Source organism: Hetaerina americana, unplaced genomic scaffold (assembly GCF_022747635.1).
Source record: "Hetaerina americana unplaced genomic scaffold, ioHetAmer1.1.p SCAF_3, whole genome shotgun sequence".
Taxonomy (NCBI): Eukaryota; Metazoa; Arthropoda; class Insecta; order Odonata; family Calopterygidae; genus Hetaerina; species Hetaerina americana.
The window spans coordinates 49572529-49589044 of record NW_027286874.1 but is presented as its reverse complement, the minus strand read 5'-3'; the positions used below and the strand labels follow the sequence as shown (position 1 = coordinate 49589044).

Genomic DNA, 16516 nt, shown 5'->3' with positions numbered 1-16516 from the left:
ATTGTTTGCAATATTATTTATTTCACTGCCGCTCTCCGAAAAGTAGAATTAGGAAAACGTGGGAGCGTTTATTGCTTGAGAATGAAATATTCAGGCAATCAAAAAAACATGGCTAACAATTTGGGAAATTTCTTCATTTCGAAATGTATTTTAAATATTGTTATTTCTCAAAACCAGCGAGAAATATTGAGAGGTTTCATGTTCACATTCCACTACATGTGGAAACGAAGAGTATGTTAATAACATTAAAAAATTCCTTTAGGTATAAAAATTACGATAGGTAAATTTTTCTGTAACCTTTTATTCAATTTGGATAAAGAATTTTGAGATTTTGTTTCTACAGAAACTTAATAAAAGTTTTCCTTCTCTTTGGCTATTAAATTAGCGTATACATGTGCCAACCAAATGGTTACAATCAGGTTTATTTTTTTCTCCCGGCTAAAGTTAATTACTTACACATTCTTTGGAATCCTCAGCTCTTTGAATATGGCTATCACGGTGGAAGAATTCACAATGTCAAAAGTGCATACCGTAATTAAATACATTCAGGAAACATTGTTTACCAGCATCGCGGTTTTCGTTGTTCCAGGTTCTCAGCATATTTTATACCTCTATTCAAATGTATATCAGGTAGCTTTGGAGGATGATATTAACCCCCTCCCAAAAGAATCTTTCGTTAATTATTTGCGGCTCCCGAGGAGCAAGCACATATCTCTCAATTTTAATTGCGGAAGTTGGTTCATCATCTGTAATGGTCCAATAAATGTTGCTTTTAGTTGAAATATCTAAAATATGGTCATATATGGTAAGCAAAGTAGGTGATTACCTTATATCACGATGGCCATGAACACAGCATCAACGCGAAGGCTAATTTGACCCAGTACTAAGCCTAACGGTGGGTAAAAATTACACTTCAGGGTAGGAGGCCAGTTCCTATCACTGTGCAACCTATGATTTCCTATGTCTCAATTGTATTTGCTCTTTATGTGTAATGGAATTAAGTGTTACACGAGTAATAGTAGTATGCATCATTATATCATAAAATGAAGTTAGTAGTGAAGGAGAGCGGAAGATCGCTATAGTTCACGTTATCATGTCCAAATTCAATTTAAACGAATAATTTTGATAACTCGTCGCATATGGTTTCTAAAAGCGTTGTTTTATTTTTATAATTATAATTAGAAAGGTATGGCTTCAGAAAGTGGCGTGCTACCTTGGATCTATTTCCAATAACTTCTGTTTGTGTTCGAAGCGTCCTAGCGCAACATGTACAATGTTTTCAGCTGGACGTCTCTTTTGTGGTCATTAATGACCTGTGGACATTTAATGAGGGAAAGCTTCAATTTTAGGCCACAATATTAATATCTATAGTCACATCTTAATATCATAAAGAATCAGCTTAGTTTCTTCTTAATTAATATAAGCCTACTTCTTCATGCAATTGTGTATTGAAGTATTATTTTCATATTTATTGTTCTAAGGTGTAAGAAATACACGAGAGTATTTATGCGGCCTATGATTCAGTTACTTGTAATTATTGACCTCCTCGAAGTTATACTAAATGAGATTCCTCTTATAAACCGTGTTCAACATAGTTTGATTTTTGATATTGTTTTTGAAACCAGAAATGTTAATAAAAGTAAAAGAATGGTTGGTTTAATCCCTAAAATTATATTTCCAAACAATTGAATACTTTTTCTATCAAGATTTTGATATATTTTACTTTCTATATTTCTATTGTTCTACGGATGGTGTCAAAATATAAACGTCTTGAAAATTAATTTTTTTCGTGTCTGGAGGATGAAGATAAAGATGATCGTTGCGTCACGTAAAATATTCCCGGAATCGCTACCTATATATTGCCAACTTGCTGAACTTAGTTCTCATCCCGTGAGTAAGCCCTCATCCCTCTCTCCCTTTTTTCACTTTCAGACCAAGCATCGCCTTTGAGGGGGCGCCTTTGACCGCCTCCAACCAGCAGCAAGGCCACATCCCGCACCCACCATGGGATGTTTCGGCAGCAAAGACAAACTGTCCAAAGAGGACATGGACTTCCTCAAGGAACACACTCGATACGACGAAGCGACCATCAAGGAGTGGTACAAAGGCTTTAAGGTGAGTCATTCAAACTCTTTCTTTGTTTTAAGTACCTATTAAGATTCTCGTTTCACCCGCAAATACAGTAAAATTTAGTTAATATTTCGTTTGAGTAGATCCTACTCAAAATCCAGTGCTGAAAGTGTTTCTTGTGCTGAAGAAAGGACAGGTTTTCACAAATCTAGTTGATATAAAGATTCTGATTATGTTTGTGTGTGTGTGTATATATATATATATATATATATATATATATATATATATATATATATATATATATATATAATATTTATTTCTATGTATTAAATGATGTAGAAGCACTCCCGAAAGCAATATAACATTTGAACGGCTCAATAGAACACGAAACAAAATAGATAGCACATAAAAGGACACTCACATTTTAGATTTTTTGAGCTTTCGACCTTCTTCAGGTCAGACTGAAAGGTCTTGGACGGGGACAATGGAGTCTTGGTGGGGGTGGGTTGTGCAGGATATGCTGGGAAGGGAATTAAAGATGGCGATTAAGGGTGGGAATTTTAAAAGCTCGGAAAGCTAATATGTATGCGGATTCGCGAGTTCTTACCTCTCCGTTGGTGGCTGAAACGGGTAAGGATTCTAGGATGGATAGGGAGAAACACTGGGCGAAGGAAAGGTTGTGGGAATTTGCGTGTGAAAAGATAGGAAGAGAAGAGAGTGAGGCAAGATTACAGGAGTAGCGGTGTTTGTTCATTCGAAGGGATAACACAAAACAACAGTGCACTTCATTTTACATAGGCGACTGCATTACCCCCTTAGGCAGTACCTAGTACCCTTTCGGAGTTCAAATTTAGGAACTGCTGCCCTTTCTTCTCACGTGCTGGCGCTGCCCCGTTGAAACTCGCCCAACAGTTAGGGTCAGGTGCATTATTTCCCATTTCGATTTCATCGAAGTAAACTTTTGATTCGCCATCGGCAGGTAAGTTTGAGTGCTCAGGGTCAAGGTAACTCCCATGGGTCATTTTCCTGCACTTGGAAAGTAATCGCCTGAATTCCCCGATAAATCGTCTTCATTGCAGCGTAGTTTGACGAATGTGCCAAGCTGTTGGAATAGTAAAGGCATACTACATTATTGATAGACTCGAAAAATCGATGGAATTCGTCGCGGTATCTTGATGTCGTAAAAATATAATTCGGCCCTTTGGAAACGGAATATTTGGTGAAAAATATCATAACGTGATCAATTATCAATTGCTTAACTTAACGAGGAATAATTTTACAGTAAAGAGACGAGATAGCTGTCAAATTGCATTTTGAATTGTTTGCTCTGAATAAGTCTGTAATGCGATCAGTGTCATTGATCACAAAAACCCTTCAACTTTGAATTCTAGTTTAATGGTCATTCATAGCCATCAATTGACAATTTCATGACACATCTATTATCGACCAGCAAATCAAATAATTGCTTTAAGGGGCTAGAATTGCGTCTCAAATTTCCTCGGACAAAGGGAGCAGGAATTATATCTGTGAGGCAAACTCGCTCATTCGAAGTAAAAATTAAAATTGAGTAACAAGAGGAGTTCTTGCGTCATCTTTTGATTCGTCGGAGGAATAAATCGCCCTTAAAACAGGTATTTCATGGCCAGTCATTGATCAGATATAAAACGTTTCTCCGTCCAACTGTTTTGGATATTAAATTGAAAACTAATACTCCATAGAGTCTTTTTATAATAGATTACCTGTTCTTATATACATCACATAAACTGTGAATGCAAAATCATGGGTAAATACGGTGTTAAGGTGACACATGTAATAAGATGAATGATGCATGGACTAGTATATTGGCCTAGTAAATACTTGATCGCCGTTTTGTGGGAGGTTATCAATGGCAGTTCATCCAATTTTACATTACCAATTTTTCACTCTCACCGCATGGTTAATAGCACGCGTTATTGGATGATTGGCATTCAAAAATAACCGTGCTTTAAGAAAATAGACTAAATGTAATTCTGTCTGACTACTGGTGAATTTTATTACACGATGTTATCATGGTTTTTATTGCAAATAAATTGTTTGGTTTTTGCTATCCACATTGTTTTTCTTTAAGATTGTAAGTGGCGCAAAATAGCTGTTTCCGTCGGCGCATTTAAATTCCTCAATCCGACTATTACTGATACCGTGAAACCTGTCGTAATGGCGTGTAGTAGTGTGTGTTAGTTAACCAGTTAGGAAAAAAAGAGGAAGTTACGAATGATAACTAAGTATTAATTTGTGAGTGCACCCCTCGCCTTGTTCTCTGATTGTGTCAAGTGAAGACGCAACCTCGAATCCATCCTTTCCGTTAGGATCTCCCTGAAATTTCGTCGCTTTAGCCTGACCTGCCCATTTAGTGCTAGACCCGGACTCGTGTCTTCAATTACGAGTGAAATCATGCAGTCGATACCTTATGCTCAGGTTAGGATTCGTGGGGTCAAAAGTTAAGAAAAAATTTGATGTATCATTCATACTCCAGTAGTGCGATTCCGTGGATGAAATAAGTGATTTATGCGAGGGGGTGTAGTGAAAATTTCACATATTTCCTCAGTTGTTTGCGAAAACTCGGGCCTGTGTGATCTAACCCAAATTTTCAGGATCCATTCGGTAATTACCTCGGAAACTCCGTGCTCTCTGCGGTGTACCGTGCTGCAGAACTTAAACTCTGCGTCTCTCCTCGTGGGGAAAGCCATAAGCTCGGTTTCGATGGAAGTCCTCCTCGAAAAACTCTTGTGAGCCGATGCGATAACTTTCCTTGCGCGCCTTTCACCCCGAGGATTGTGACCAAGTGGCGCCACTCGAGCCGCTGCGATTGCAGTGAGCCAGCCAGCTTCGCTATCCTCGCCGAGTGAGCTCCCCGCTTCGTTCTCATGCCTCCGACCTCCATCGTGCGCCGCCACGACCTCCCACTTTGCCCATATATGTATGGGGAGCCACCTCGTTCCCTTCCTTCCGTTGGAAAGCATGAGATCGGTACTGGATGCGGGAATGATGTTAGATCGCCCGAGATGAGGTCTCGAGAAGACCGGAGCGTAATTAACTCGACCGTGAAGTTAAACGTCTTCCTCTCGGAATGATTGATGCTGCGTATGTCCCAAGAGGTAATTGTCACGAACCTCATTCCCATGGCAGTCAACAGGCAGAATTGATAAATATTAAAAATAGCGATAGTAATAGGTGTAACAGGCAATTCACTATGACCTGAATATAGAAATACTAAACTATCTCCGAGCATCACAGTGCCGTGAAATACACGCAGGTGGTTGTATTGTAAGTTTTATTTCAAAATAAATCACTAGAGACTATTTCTCACAGCCATAATAATTTCTGTTGGTTTTGGCACACAGAAATCATTACATAATGGCAGCTCCATATATATATATATATATATATATAACACTTTTTGAAAGACTCACGGACGTGAATAATAATGTATAACACTTAGCACTAGTGGACACAGACAAAAACACAGAAACACACAAAAAAAGAGACTCACTATTTTTCGAATTTTCGGTGGTCGTTGCCACCTTTATCAAGGAGGAGAGGGACAGAACTGAAGGGAATACGAGGGCTGGAGCGATGGATGGAAGGGGAAGGTGGGGAGGGAATTCCGAAGGGACGGGTTTGGAGGGGCAGCGTTAGAAGGGTGGGGAAAATGTAGAAGGTGATGGGGGTGGAAGGGGGATGAAAATATAATTAGAACAGGGTAATTAGTGCCTAATATTGATTCCTGGCCAGTTCCAGGACTCCAAAAGCCAGATGAAGGATTGCTCTAGTGTTTTCAGTTTCAGAGGAGGATCAGAGGGTGGGAGGGATGCTATGATTGATACACTATAGCATTTATCAAAGGGAGTGTTGTGTTCGGAGGCGTGTTTGGGGATAGGGAGCATGTCAATGAAGGAAGAGTTTTTGCATGAGGCTCGATGGTTGTTGATTCTGATATTGAGGGGTGTGGTGGTTTGCCCAATATAATAGGCAGGGCACAGTTGGCACTTCAGAAGGTACACTACATTGCTAGAAGTGCAAGTAGAGGAGGGAATTGGTGGGAGAGAGTTAAAAAGCGGGTGGGAGAGGGATGGGATTTTGGTTTTGAAAATAGGGCATGTTTTACATCTGGGTTTATTGCAAGGCGTTGGAGTGGTTTTAGGACGGGTTGGGGATTTAAGGAGTGGATTTGTTGATTTGAGGAGATCGGATAGGTTGGCGGGGCGTTTGAAAGTAACTGAGGGGCATTTGGGAAAAAGGTTGGCGGTGGCATTATGATTTTTTAGGATAGGGTAGAGGTCTTTCAGGATTGATCGTATAGATTCTAAGCCCGGGAAGTATGTAGTGCAAATTGAGAGAGGGTGGGGTTCTGCGGTGGAGGAAGGTTTGGGAGTGTACGCATGTTTTCGGATTCTTTTGTTCAGGAGGGATTCGGGATAACCTCTTTTTAGGAGGGAACAGTGTAGACTTGAAAGGAAATAATCAAGGGAATCAGGGTCACTACAAATTCTGTGTCCCCTTGTGGATAGGGAGTAAGGAATGGAGCGTTTTGTGTGATATGGGTGGCAACTATTGTAGTGTAAGTATTGCTGTTTGTTTGTGGGTTTAATATGTACAGAGGTGTGAAATGTTTGGTTTCTTAATGTAACATTTACATCTAGGAAGGTGATTTGGGAGGAGGATACTGTAGAACTGAAGGAAATAGAGGACGAAGCATTGAGGTCGGAAATGAAAGCTTTCAGGGAATCGGTACCATATTGCCAGAGGAGGAAGATATCATCGATGTACCTGAGCCACAATAGAGGTTTCAGTGGTTGTTTTGACAGGAATTTCTTCTCTGCGAGACCAAGAAAGAGGTTTGCATAGGAAGGGCTGAACCTGCTACCCATGGCACAGCCCTTGATTTGTAAGAAGAATTTGTCGTTAAAGAAAAAGGAGTTGCGGGTGAGGATGAACTCGGAAAGACTAAGGAGAAAATCTGTGCTGGGTATGTGTGGCTCAGGGCGTTGGGAGAGGTAATGTTTGAGAGCGGAGAGACCTTCTGAGTGGGGAATCGATGTGTATAGGGATGTTGCATCTATGGTGGCCATAATGATCTCAGTATCTGGAGGGAGGGAGGTTGATTTTAGCCTTTCCAGGAAATGGTAAGAATCTTTGGTGTATGACGGTAGGGAATGGACTATCGGTTGGAGATAGTGGTCTACAAATGCAGAGATTCTTTCAGTTGGGGAGTGACGGGAGGATAAAATCGGACGACCGGGATTCCCAGGCTTGTGAATCTTTGGAAGGATATAGAAATGAGGGGTGCGTGGGTGGGGAGGGGAGAGGAGGTCCAGGTCTGAAGGAGATAGACCCTCATTTGGCCCGTTGGACACGAGAAATTCAATAAGTTCCTTCTGAAGTGCGGGGTTTGGGTCTTCGGGGATTTGCCGGTATGCGCACGTATCCGAGAGTTGCCTGTCAACCTCCGTTATGTAATCCGATCTATTTAAGACAACAACTGTTGAACCTTTGTCCGCGGAAGTAATGATGATATTAGGATCCTTAATTAGCCTTTTTAGTTCAGTGGATTCGGTTGGAGACAGGTTGGGTCGAGGATTTAGGGTCTTGAGGAAAGACGGGTTGGAAATTCTGGACAGGAGAAGGTTTATAAAAATTTCAATTGGATGATTTGGGGGGAGGGGATTGGGTTCTCGGGCAGAAGCCGGCTTGAATTTATGTAAGGCGTTGTGAAGGGGTCTGGAAACTTGCTGGAGTGACGGTTGGGAATCCCAAAATGCCTTCCACCGGAGATTCCGGCAGAAATGCAATACGTCCGCGAGGATTGTCACGTGGTTTACTCTGGGGGTGGGGGTAAAAGAGAGGCCCTTGTTCAAAAGGGAGGCCATATTTGGGCTAAGGGGTTTGGAAGAAAGGTTAACCACGTGGCTTGCGGCGTCCGTGTCTTCGTCTGGCGGGATGGGGGTGGTGGGTCTGGAGGGTCTGGAGCGGGGGTGTCTTTGGGGGAAAGGCCCTCGAGGGTTCGGTGGAGGCAGATTATACATGGAAGCAAGGTCCGGTTTGAAGAGGTGTAGGGGTGGGGGAGGAGGGGGGAGGGTGGCCAGGCTTAGCGGTAATTGGAGACCTTCTCGGAAGTGCGACATGCAGAGGTTGGAAAGTTTCCTGAGTAATTTTTGACGCCGACGTTGTAGCGAGCGCGCGGACGCCCTAAGAGTCTCTTCTACTCTGTGTAGGAGATGTGGCGCGGTCAAGGAAATGATTTTAATCAGGGAGTTTATTGAATTTTGATATGCGGCAATGAGATGATAGTACTGATTTCGTATAAAGTGACAGAGGAAAAATGAGTGTTGGAATGTTAGTATATTCAAGGAAGGACGCAGTTGGGGAGGTAAGCCCGAAAGTGGGAATTTTGTACGTAAACCATTGGGAATAATGCCTAATGTGATGCACGCCGAAAGAAACTCAGAGTGACCGGTGTATTGGGCGAGTTTGAAGGAATATTTTCTGATGTGGCGTAGCCATGAGGGGATGGGGTCAATGTTATTCATGTTGATGTATGCGACGGGGGATGGGATAGGTGTAAATTTGATAGGGGCGGTAAGAAAGAGGAAGAGGAAATCAAGGTAACACAGTGGTGAAAAGAGGGATAGGGCACACAGATAAAGGTGGTTGCGACTTACAGCACAGGAACCGAAGAGGCAGCACGTTGACAGAAGACGACGAAGGATGATTGCAATACGCACAATATATATAACACTTTTTGAAAGACTCACGGACGTGAATAATAATGTATAACACTTAGCACTAGTGGACACAGACAAAAACACAGAAACACACAAAAAAAGAGACTCACTATTTTTCGAATTTTCGGTGGTCGTTGCCACCTTTATCAAGGAGGAGAGGGACAGAACTGAAGGGAATACGAGGGCTGGAGCGATGGATGGAAGGGGAAGGTGGGGAGGGAATTCCGAAGGGACGGGTTTGGAGGGGCAGCGTTAGAAGGGTGGGGAAAATGTAGAAGGTGATGGGGGTGGAAGGGGGATGAAAATATAATTAGAACAGGGTAATTAGTGCCTAATATTGATTCCTGGCCAGTTCCAGGACTCCAAAAGCCAGATGAAGGATTGCTCTAGTGTTTTCAGTTTCAGAGGAGGATCAGAGGGTGGGAGGGATGCTATGATTGATACACTATAGCATTTATCAAAGGGAGTGTTGTGTTCGGAGGCGTGTTTGGGGATAGGGAGCATGTCAATGAAGGAAGAGTTTTTGCATGAGGCTCGGTGGTTATTGATTCTGATATTGAAGGGTGTGGTAGGGATGTAAAACATGCCCTATTTTCAAAACCAAAATCCCATCCCTCTCCCACCCGCTTTTTAACTCTCTCCCACCAATTCCCTCCTCTACTTGCACTTCTAGCAATGTAGTGTACCTTCTGAAGTGCCAACTGTGCCCTGCCTATTATATTGGGCAAACCACCACACCCCTCAATATCAGAATCAACAACCACCGAGCCTCATGCAAAAACTCTTCCTTCATTGACATGCTCCCTATCCCCAAACACGCCTCCGAACACAACACTCCCTTTGATAAATGCTATAGTGTATCAATCATAGCATCCCTCCCACCCTCTGATCCTCCTCTGAAACTGAAAACACTAGAGCAATCCTTCATCTGGCTTTTGGAGTCCTGGAACTGGCCAGGAATCAATATTAGGCACTAATTACCCTGTTCTAATTATATTTTCATCCCCCTTCCACCCCCATCACCTTCTACATTTTCCCCACCCTTCTAACGCTGCCCCTCCAAACCCGTCCCTTCGGAATTCCCTCCCCACCTTCCCCTTCCATCCATCGCTCCAGCCCTCGTATTCCCTTCAGTTCTGTCCCTCTCCTCCTTGATAAAGGTGGCAACGACCACCGAAAATTCGAAAAATAGTGAGTCTCTTTTTTTGTGTGTTTCTGTGTTTTTGTCTGTGTCCACTAGTGCTAAGTGTTATACATTATATATATATATATATATATATATATATATATATATATATATATAACACTTTTTGAAAATCTCACGGACGTGAATAATAATGTATAACACTTAGCACTAGTGGACACAGACAAAAACACAGAAACACACAAAAAAAGAGACTCACTATTTTTCGAATTTTCGGTGGTCGTTGCCACCTTTATCAAGGAAGAGAGGGACAGAGTTCTGTCCCTCTCTTCCTTGATAAAGGTGGCAACGACCACCGAAAATTCGAAAAATAGTGAGTCTCTTTTTTTGTGTGTTTCTGTGTTTTTGTCTGTGTCCACTAGTGCTAAGTGTTATACATTATTATATATATATATATGCACAAATATACATATTATATATGTACATATATATATATATATACATATATATATATATACATATATATATATATATATATATATATATATATATATATATATATATATATTAACACAGTAATCAACCAGAAGGTCGGTCAGTTTGGTAGGTGATGGTAGAGTTCACCCAGTACTAAGCCCGACGCCGTGTGAAATTCACACATCAGGGTAGGGGGGCAAGTTCCTTTCCTGGTACCGGTTATGTTTTCCCAGGAAGACTGGAACCCGAAAAATCACATAGCTTGGGTGGAGCTGCAGGTGCCCTGAGACTTGCCCGGGAATCGAACCCGGATCAGTAGTCCAACGCTCCAGCCCCTGGACAACCGCGACCTACTTGTGTGTGTGTGTATATATATATATATATATATATTTATTTATTTATATAATGTTACCACGCGTATCACTCTTTCAAATCCCGCTTTTTTCAGTGAGTTGGGAGGAGAATTTAAGGTGGAATCGTTTTGAATAATTTTAATTACTATGAAGCTTCTGGTGGCATAGAGAAGAAATCATTTTAGATGACTGACTGTAATATCACTTAACTGATCCTTTCCTCCAGTTTCAATTGATTCCTGTGCGCATACTGTATTTTTATGTATTCCGGTGTTTTCATTTGAATTTCCCTACTTTTAACCACGGTTGTAAAGAGTGAAAGTGCTAAGGGGTAAGGATAAGTCTGGTCTGCATGACCAATGATTCTAGAGTTCCTAAAATAAAGTTTTGATTTGGACAGTACCGGCTGAGCAGCTGTGGAAATATCATTAGTTTTGTGATCATATTTTGCCAGTGATGCTTATTCTCTCATATTTTTGTTTTATCCCCGGGCGGCCGCGACCTGGCGTTGAACATCCGTGTCTCCTCTTGCCCGTCCGATTCAGTGCGTGACCTTGGTGTTGGCCCACATATCGTTTCTTGGCGACCTTAAAACGCGGCCGAAAGCGTATTGTGGTGACAATACAGAGATGAATGGAAGGTCACTTCATTCCCCTGCCAACCTACTGAAAATTTTCAGACTCGTATTCTAGTATTTAATGAGAAGTTATCATCTTAGTATTGAATTGTCAACGGCAGCTCCCTTTTTAAAAATCAGTTTCGTCAAAATCGTCAAATATTAGTCATTAGTAATTCTTCTATATTTAAGCATTAGTTATATATATATATATATATATATATATATATATATATATATATATATATATATATATATATATATATAATTTTTGGGGTTATTTGTTCCACCAATATTAAATTATGCCAACTGTAATAATGCTTAGTCCTTATTCTGAAGGAATATATAAACTTATTTGAAAAAATCTTGTTGATTGCATGTATTTCTTCTTACTTACATCGTTCATATAGAATATTCTTTGAGAATTTTTCGAGTTGCGGAACACCTGAATGAACTCTTTTTTCGTGGAGCAGCAACCCGAAGAAGATAAACCGAGATCAATAAAGCAGATTCACGTAATTTCCATATTCAGTATAAGCTTTCCTTTAGGTAGATTTTCTGAGATTGACATAAACTACGGCCGCATTCTCTTGCGTGACTGGTTTCTTGCGGAACCTGAGGAACCGACGGATCCCAGTTTGGAAAACCCTGGCCTAAATACTCGTCTTAGTCCACTATTCGTGCCTGCTTACGCTGTCACGGAAATAAATAAATGCCTAACCTTTCAAGATCCTTTGGATCTTTTGTTATAAAATACCTGTATCGTGCTAGAGTGGGAAGAGCAATGTGTATAGCATGTGTTCCACTTATATGAAGCAGGTTTTGCGTCATTCAGGGATTAGTATCTCCACTATGACAATTTACAAGATCCGAGAGTATGTAATCGGATATACGTAAATGTTTTGGGCGCTACAAAATGCTCGATTAAAGATTTCGCTCGTGTCCAAATTAGAAATCTCTTGGTGTATGATTGAGCTGTTAATGGATTTCTAAGCTTAGATATAAGTAAACACTGGTTTTGGGAGTAATTGCCAATTACTGCGCTCGCCAATGTGAGTGTGATGTATCGTAAGTAAATTGTTGCGCCCAAGGTATTACAAGAGTAGTGGCTTTCCTTGAGTTGAATTTTAGGCGCACTGGGTTGGCTAATAAAACAAGTACTCTCCAACGGAATAGACTCTGTGAACATAAGCTACCAGTTGATATCACTAACATCCGTGAAATGTTTTCTCGAATATAGACTGTTTTACTATGCCTAATTGAATCTGAAGATTTTATATTATGGACAACTGTGTAGGAAAATCGTGTGACTACCCTGAGGAGAAATATTTTTCACTGCATTGGATGTACGATGTATCCAATGGGATAAGTTTTTACAAGCTATTGCTTTAATCATCTTCATGGTATGGTAAATATTCTGGCCTCCGACGCCAGAGAGAGAGTAGGTAGGATGACCAAATTCCGCTTTCACATGAGGCATTGTGATTACCTCGGCGATTTTGAGGCTTGCACGGATGTAAATAATGCCATAAAATTAATTTTTCGTAAAATTATTTATAAAACTTCTTATCATTCTTCAATCTCCCTGGCGTTAATTATTGAACGATTAAAAACAAAGTGGCCGATCTTAAAAAACTCCTTTCATAGTAAAATTTCCATTTTATGTATGGGGTAAATGTCATCCTTAAAAATCGAATTTTTCAGTTTACTGTAGTGAACATCAATAGGGAGTACCCTAATGCTACTTTGTAATTAGAAGATGAATTGAGTACGGTGTTTGTGAGTGCTAATGATGCTACTTTGTTATCATGTTGTTTTCATTGCCCGAACGTTGAGTAATGTCAATTTCTAGCTCGTGTTCTGCAAAAAGTTTTATTGTTTACTTTTCTATGAAGAAAAAAAGTATGATTCGACTATTTTATGGCTCTCTAACCGCCGATAATGTGGTTATGGAGGCTCATTTTCTACGAAAGCTAATCCGATCGTCCGCATTATTGCAAAATCCTTTCAAAAGCTCACAAACAACGAAATATTAGGCGTAGTGTTGAAGCTTCACTGAGGTAATGATTAATCCCGCCATCTAATGCAACCAAATTATGGAGTTTTATGTTGTTACATGCCATATAAATTTCCGGGTGTACCTTTACTGGGAGCATATTGCTACAAGTAATTATCTTTGGCCTAGTTTCAACTCCTCTTTAACATTGTTTTTTTATTTGGGAGTAGAAATTGTGGACACGCTCTTAAATTTTTAAGAGGATTATTTGGTAGGAGAAGTGTTAAAGCGAAACGTTCAGTGAGTTTTGAAATAGTAAGATAAATTCTTTCAAAAAATAGAATAACTATCCTTAAATAAACTCATGAAAAGGCACCTAGCATGTAACATTTAACTGTATTTGTAAAAGGTTATCAGGTGATGTCGTTTCACTAAAGACATTTGAAATGAAAATGTCCTAAATTAATTCTACCTTTATTAATTCTACAATGTTACTTGAACTGCGTACTTTTCTCTTAGTTTATAACGTGTAAATTTTAGTTTCTGATACTCAATAAGTCTCTGGATTTGAAAGTTTTTACTTATTCTGAAGGTTTCCCCTAATACTACCTTGATCAAAAATTTCCCGGAATTTATTCAGAAAATTAAAAATACAAGTTTATTCATCTAAATCTATATTGTCCCCTTCAAAGTAATCCCCATCGACTGCAACACACTTATGCCAGCGCTTGATCCAATCCTCGAAACATTTTTTATATTCGGTTTTCGGTATGTCCATCAGTGCTTCCTGCGATGTTTCCATTACTTCCTCTCGGCTGCTAAAACGCGTTCCCCGTAATGGTTTTTTAACTCGATTGAACAGAAAGAAGTCACAGGGAGCCAAATCAGGTGAATTCGGTGGCTGTTGGATGGTATTTGTTGCATTTTTCGTCAAAAAATTACGAATAATGATAGCACTGTGCGACGGTGCGTTATCATGGTGCAAAATCCACGAGTTTTCTGCCCACATTTCTGGTCTCTTTCGGCGAATTGCTTCACGCAAACGTCTCATAACGCCCAAATAATACTCTTTGTTTACTGTCTGGCCTTCTGGCAAAAATTCATGATGCACTACACCGTTGTAATCCATGAAAACCGTCAGCATTGCCTTCTTTTTTGACTGAAAACGACGTGGTTTTTTTGGTCTCGGCTCATTTGGTGAACGCCATTCACTTGCCTGATGTCTGGATTGCGTGTCGTACTCATAAACCCACGTCTCGTCTCCAGTAATGATCCTTTTGATGAATGTGGGATCGGATTCAGCCTCGCAAATCATGTCTTTTGCGACGTCAACACGGTCTCTTTTTTGCATGAAATTGAGGTATTTTGGCACCAACTTTGCTGCTACACGACGGAAACCCAAATCATTAACCACAATGTCTTGGGCGGATCCATAGGCAATGTTCAAGTCCTCCGCTATTTCTCTGATGGTTAATTTGCGGTTATTGACCAACATTTCTTTTACTTTATCAATTTTTTCACCGACTTTCGATGTCGATGGTCTGCCACTGCGTTCATCATCTTCGATTGACTCACGACCACTTCTGAACCGCTCGTGCCACTGGTAAACGACCGTTTTTTTTAGAGAATCGTTGCCGAAACACTTTTCCAACATTTCCAACGTCCGTGCGCCACTAAATCCGTTTTTTACGCAAAATTTAATACAAGTTCGTTGTTGCAAATTTAAATCCATTTCTGCAATTGTAAAAAATCGCCAACACACACAGAGATAGATGTACTCTTGGCTACGTAACTTTTGCAAATGTCAAGTTATGACACTAAGATTTAAAGGGAATATCAACAACAGATGTACCAATTTAACAAAAAAAACAGAACTCAAATCGGAACGATGGGAGCGCCACACGGTGGTTATTCCGGGAACTTTTTGATCAATGTAGTATATCGTCCAAGGTGTATGATTTCTAGGGTGTCGCATTTTGGTGTAGATCCTGGTGTGTGTCAATTCCACGCGCCGTGTATGGCTTCGGATGATGTGAACTCTTACCCCATATATGGAACCAAATTTCCCATTGATTACGGTGGTTTTATGGAAATAATAATATGATATCCTGCTCTCAGAAATATATTTGTCTTATTTTATCGATAAAAATTGTACAGAAACAAGCTTTTCTGCTCGGTAAACATGCCCACTGCTTTGCTATTCGCTACTGACAGTTCCTTGAATACCTGATGAGATCAATGTGGGAATTTGTTTTCTCACATTTATCTCATCTTTATGTTGAAAGTTTCCGGTAGATTCTTGATATGCTACAAAGACTTTTCGAAATTCTTCGTGTCTGGCTGAAACCATCCAGAATATTCGAAAATTCGTGAGCTATATTAATCTCCCCCTACATGAAAATCTATCTTCCAACAGAGGTGCTCGTTGATTTAGTTAAATATTTGACAAGCTATGCCATCCGGATTGAATTGTTATCAACTCTTCACGCTGTATTTAGCTATGTTAAAAGCAAGCATAATACTAGTATTTTTCATTGAATACAGGGTTCGTCCGGAAAATAAGTGTCCTGAGCTCAGGAAAAAAATGTATTACACTTTTACATATCTTAAGCTAATATTCCTCAAAATAGGACCCTTGTGAGTCGATACACTTGTTCCAGCGGCGTTCCCATTCCTGGAACGCTCCCGCGAAGGCATCATCGGGAACCTCTCGAAGACTCGTCGTCGACCTCTTCTCTGCCCTCCACGAACATCTTGTGCCACCGAAAGATCATGTTTCTGGACATGGCTTACTCCCCGTAAGCCTGGTTAATCATACCGACAGTTTCGGTAGACGATTTTCCAAGCTTTACCGCAAATTTGATGGAATAACGCTGCTTCGGCATCGCGTTCCGTGACGTGGGTCGAGCGTGGAGGTTCGCGTTAACAGAGCTCCTCACTACACCACAGCTCAGAGCCGACTGCCTTTTTCAGCGTCGCTTTCCAACATACCCCTCTCCAATCGCAGCCCGTCAGAGCGGTGCTGGGCGCGCCTGGAGCGGCGGGAAAAAAATCAGTACACTTATTTTCCGGACGAACCCTGTACGTGGATGATAAAGA

The 16516-nt window shown here is 40.6% G+C and overlaps 1 protein-coding gene across 3 annotated transcripts in view; it reads left to right on the top strand.

Annotated features, from left to right (window-relative positions):
• Window positions 1-16516, top strand: part of LOC139690723 (neuronal calcium sensor 2) — a 381336-nt gene that overhangs the window by 352283 nt on the left and 12537 nt on the right. For all 3 annotated transcript variants that reach the window (XM_071588245.1, XM_071588244.1, XM_071588246.1), the window contains one exon: window positions 1933-2115. In XM_071588245.1, coding sequence (XP_071444346.1) covers window positions 2005-2115 — 111 coding nt within the window. In that variant the 5' untranslated portion in view covers window positions 1933-2004. The remainder of the gene's footprint in view (window positions 1-1932; window positions 2116-16516) is intronic.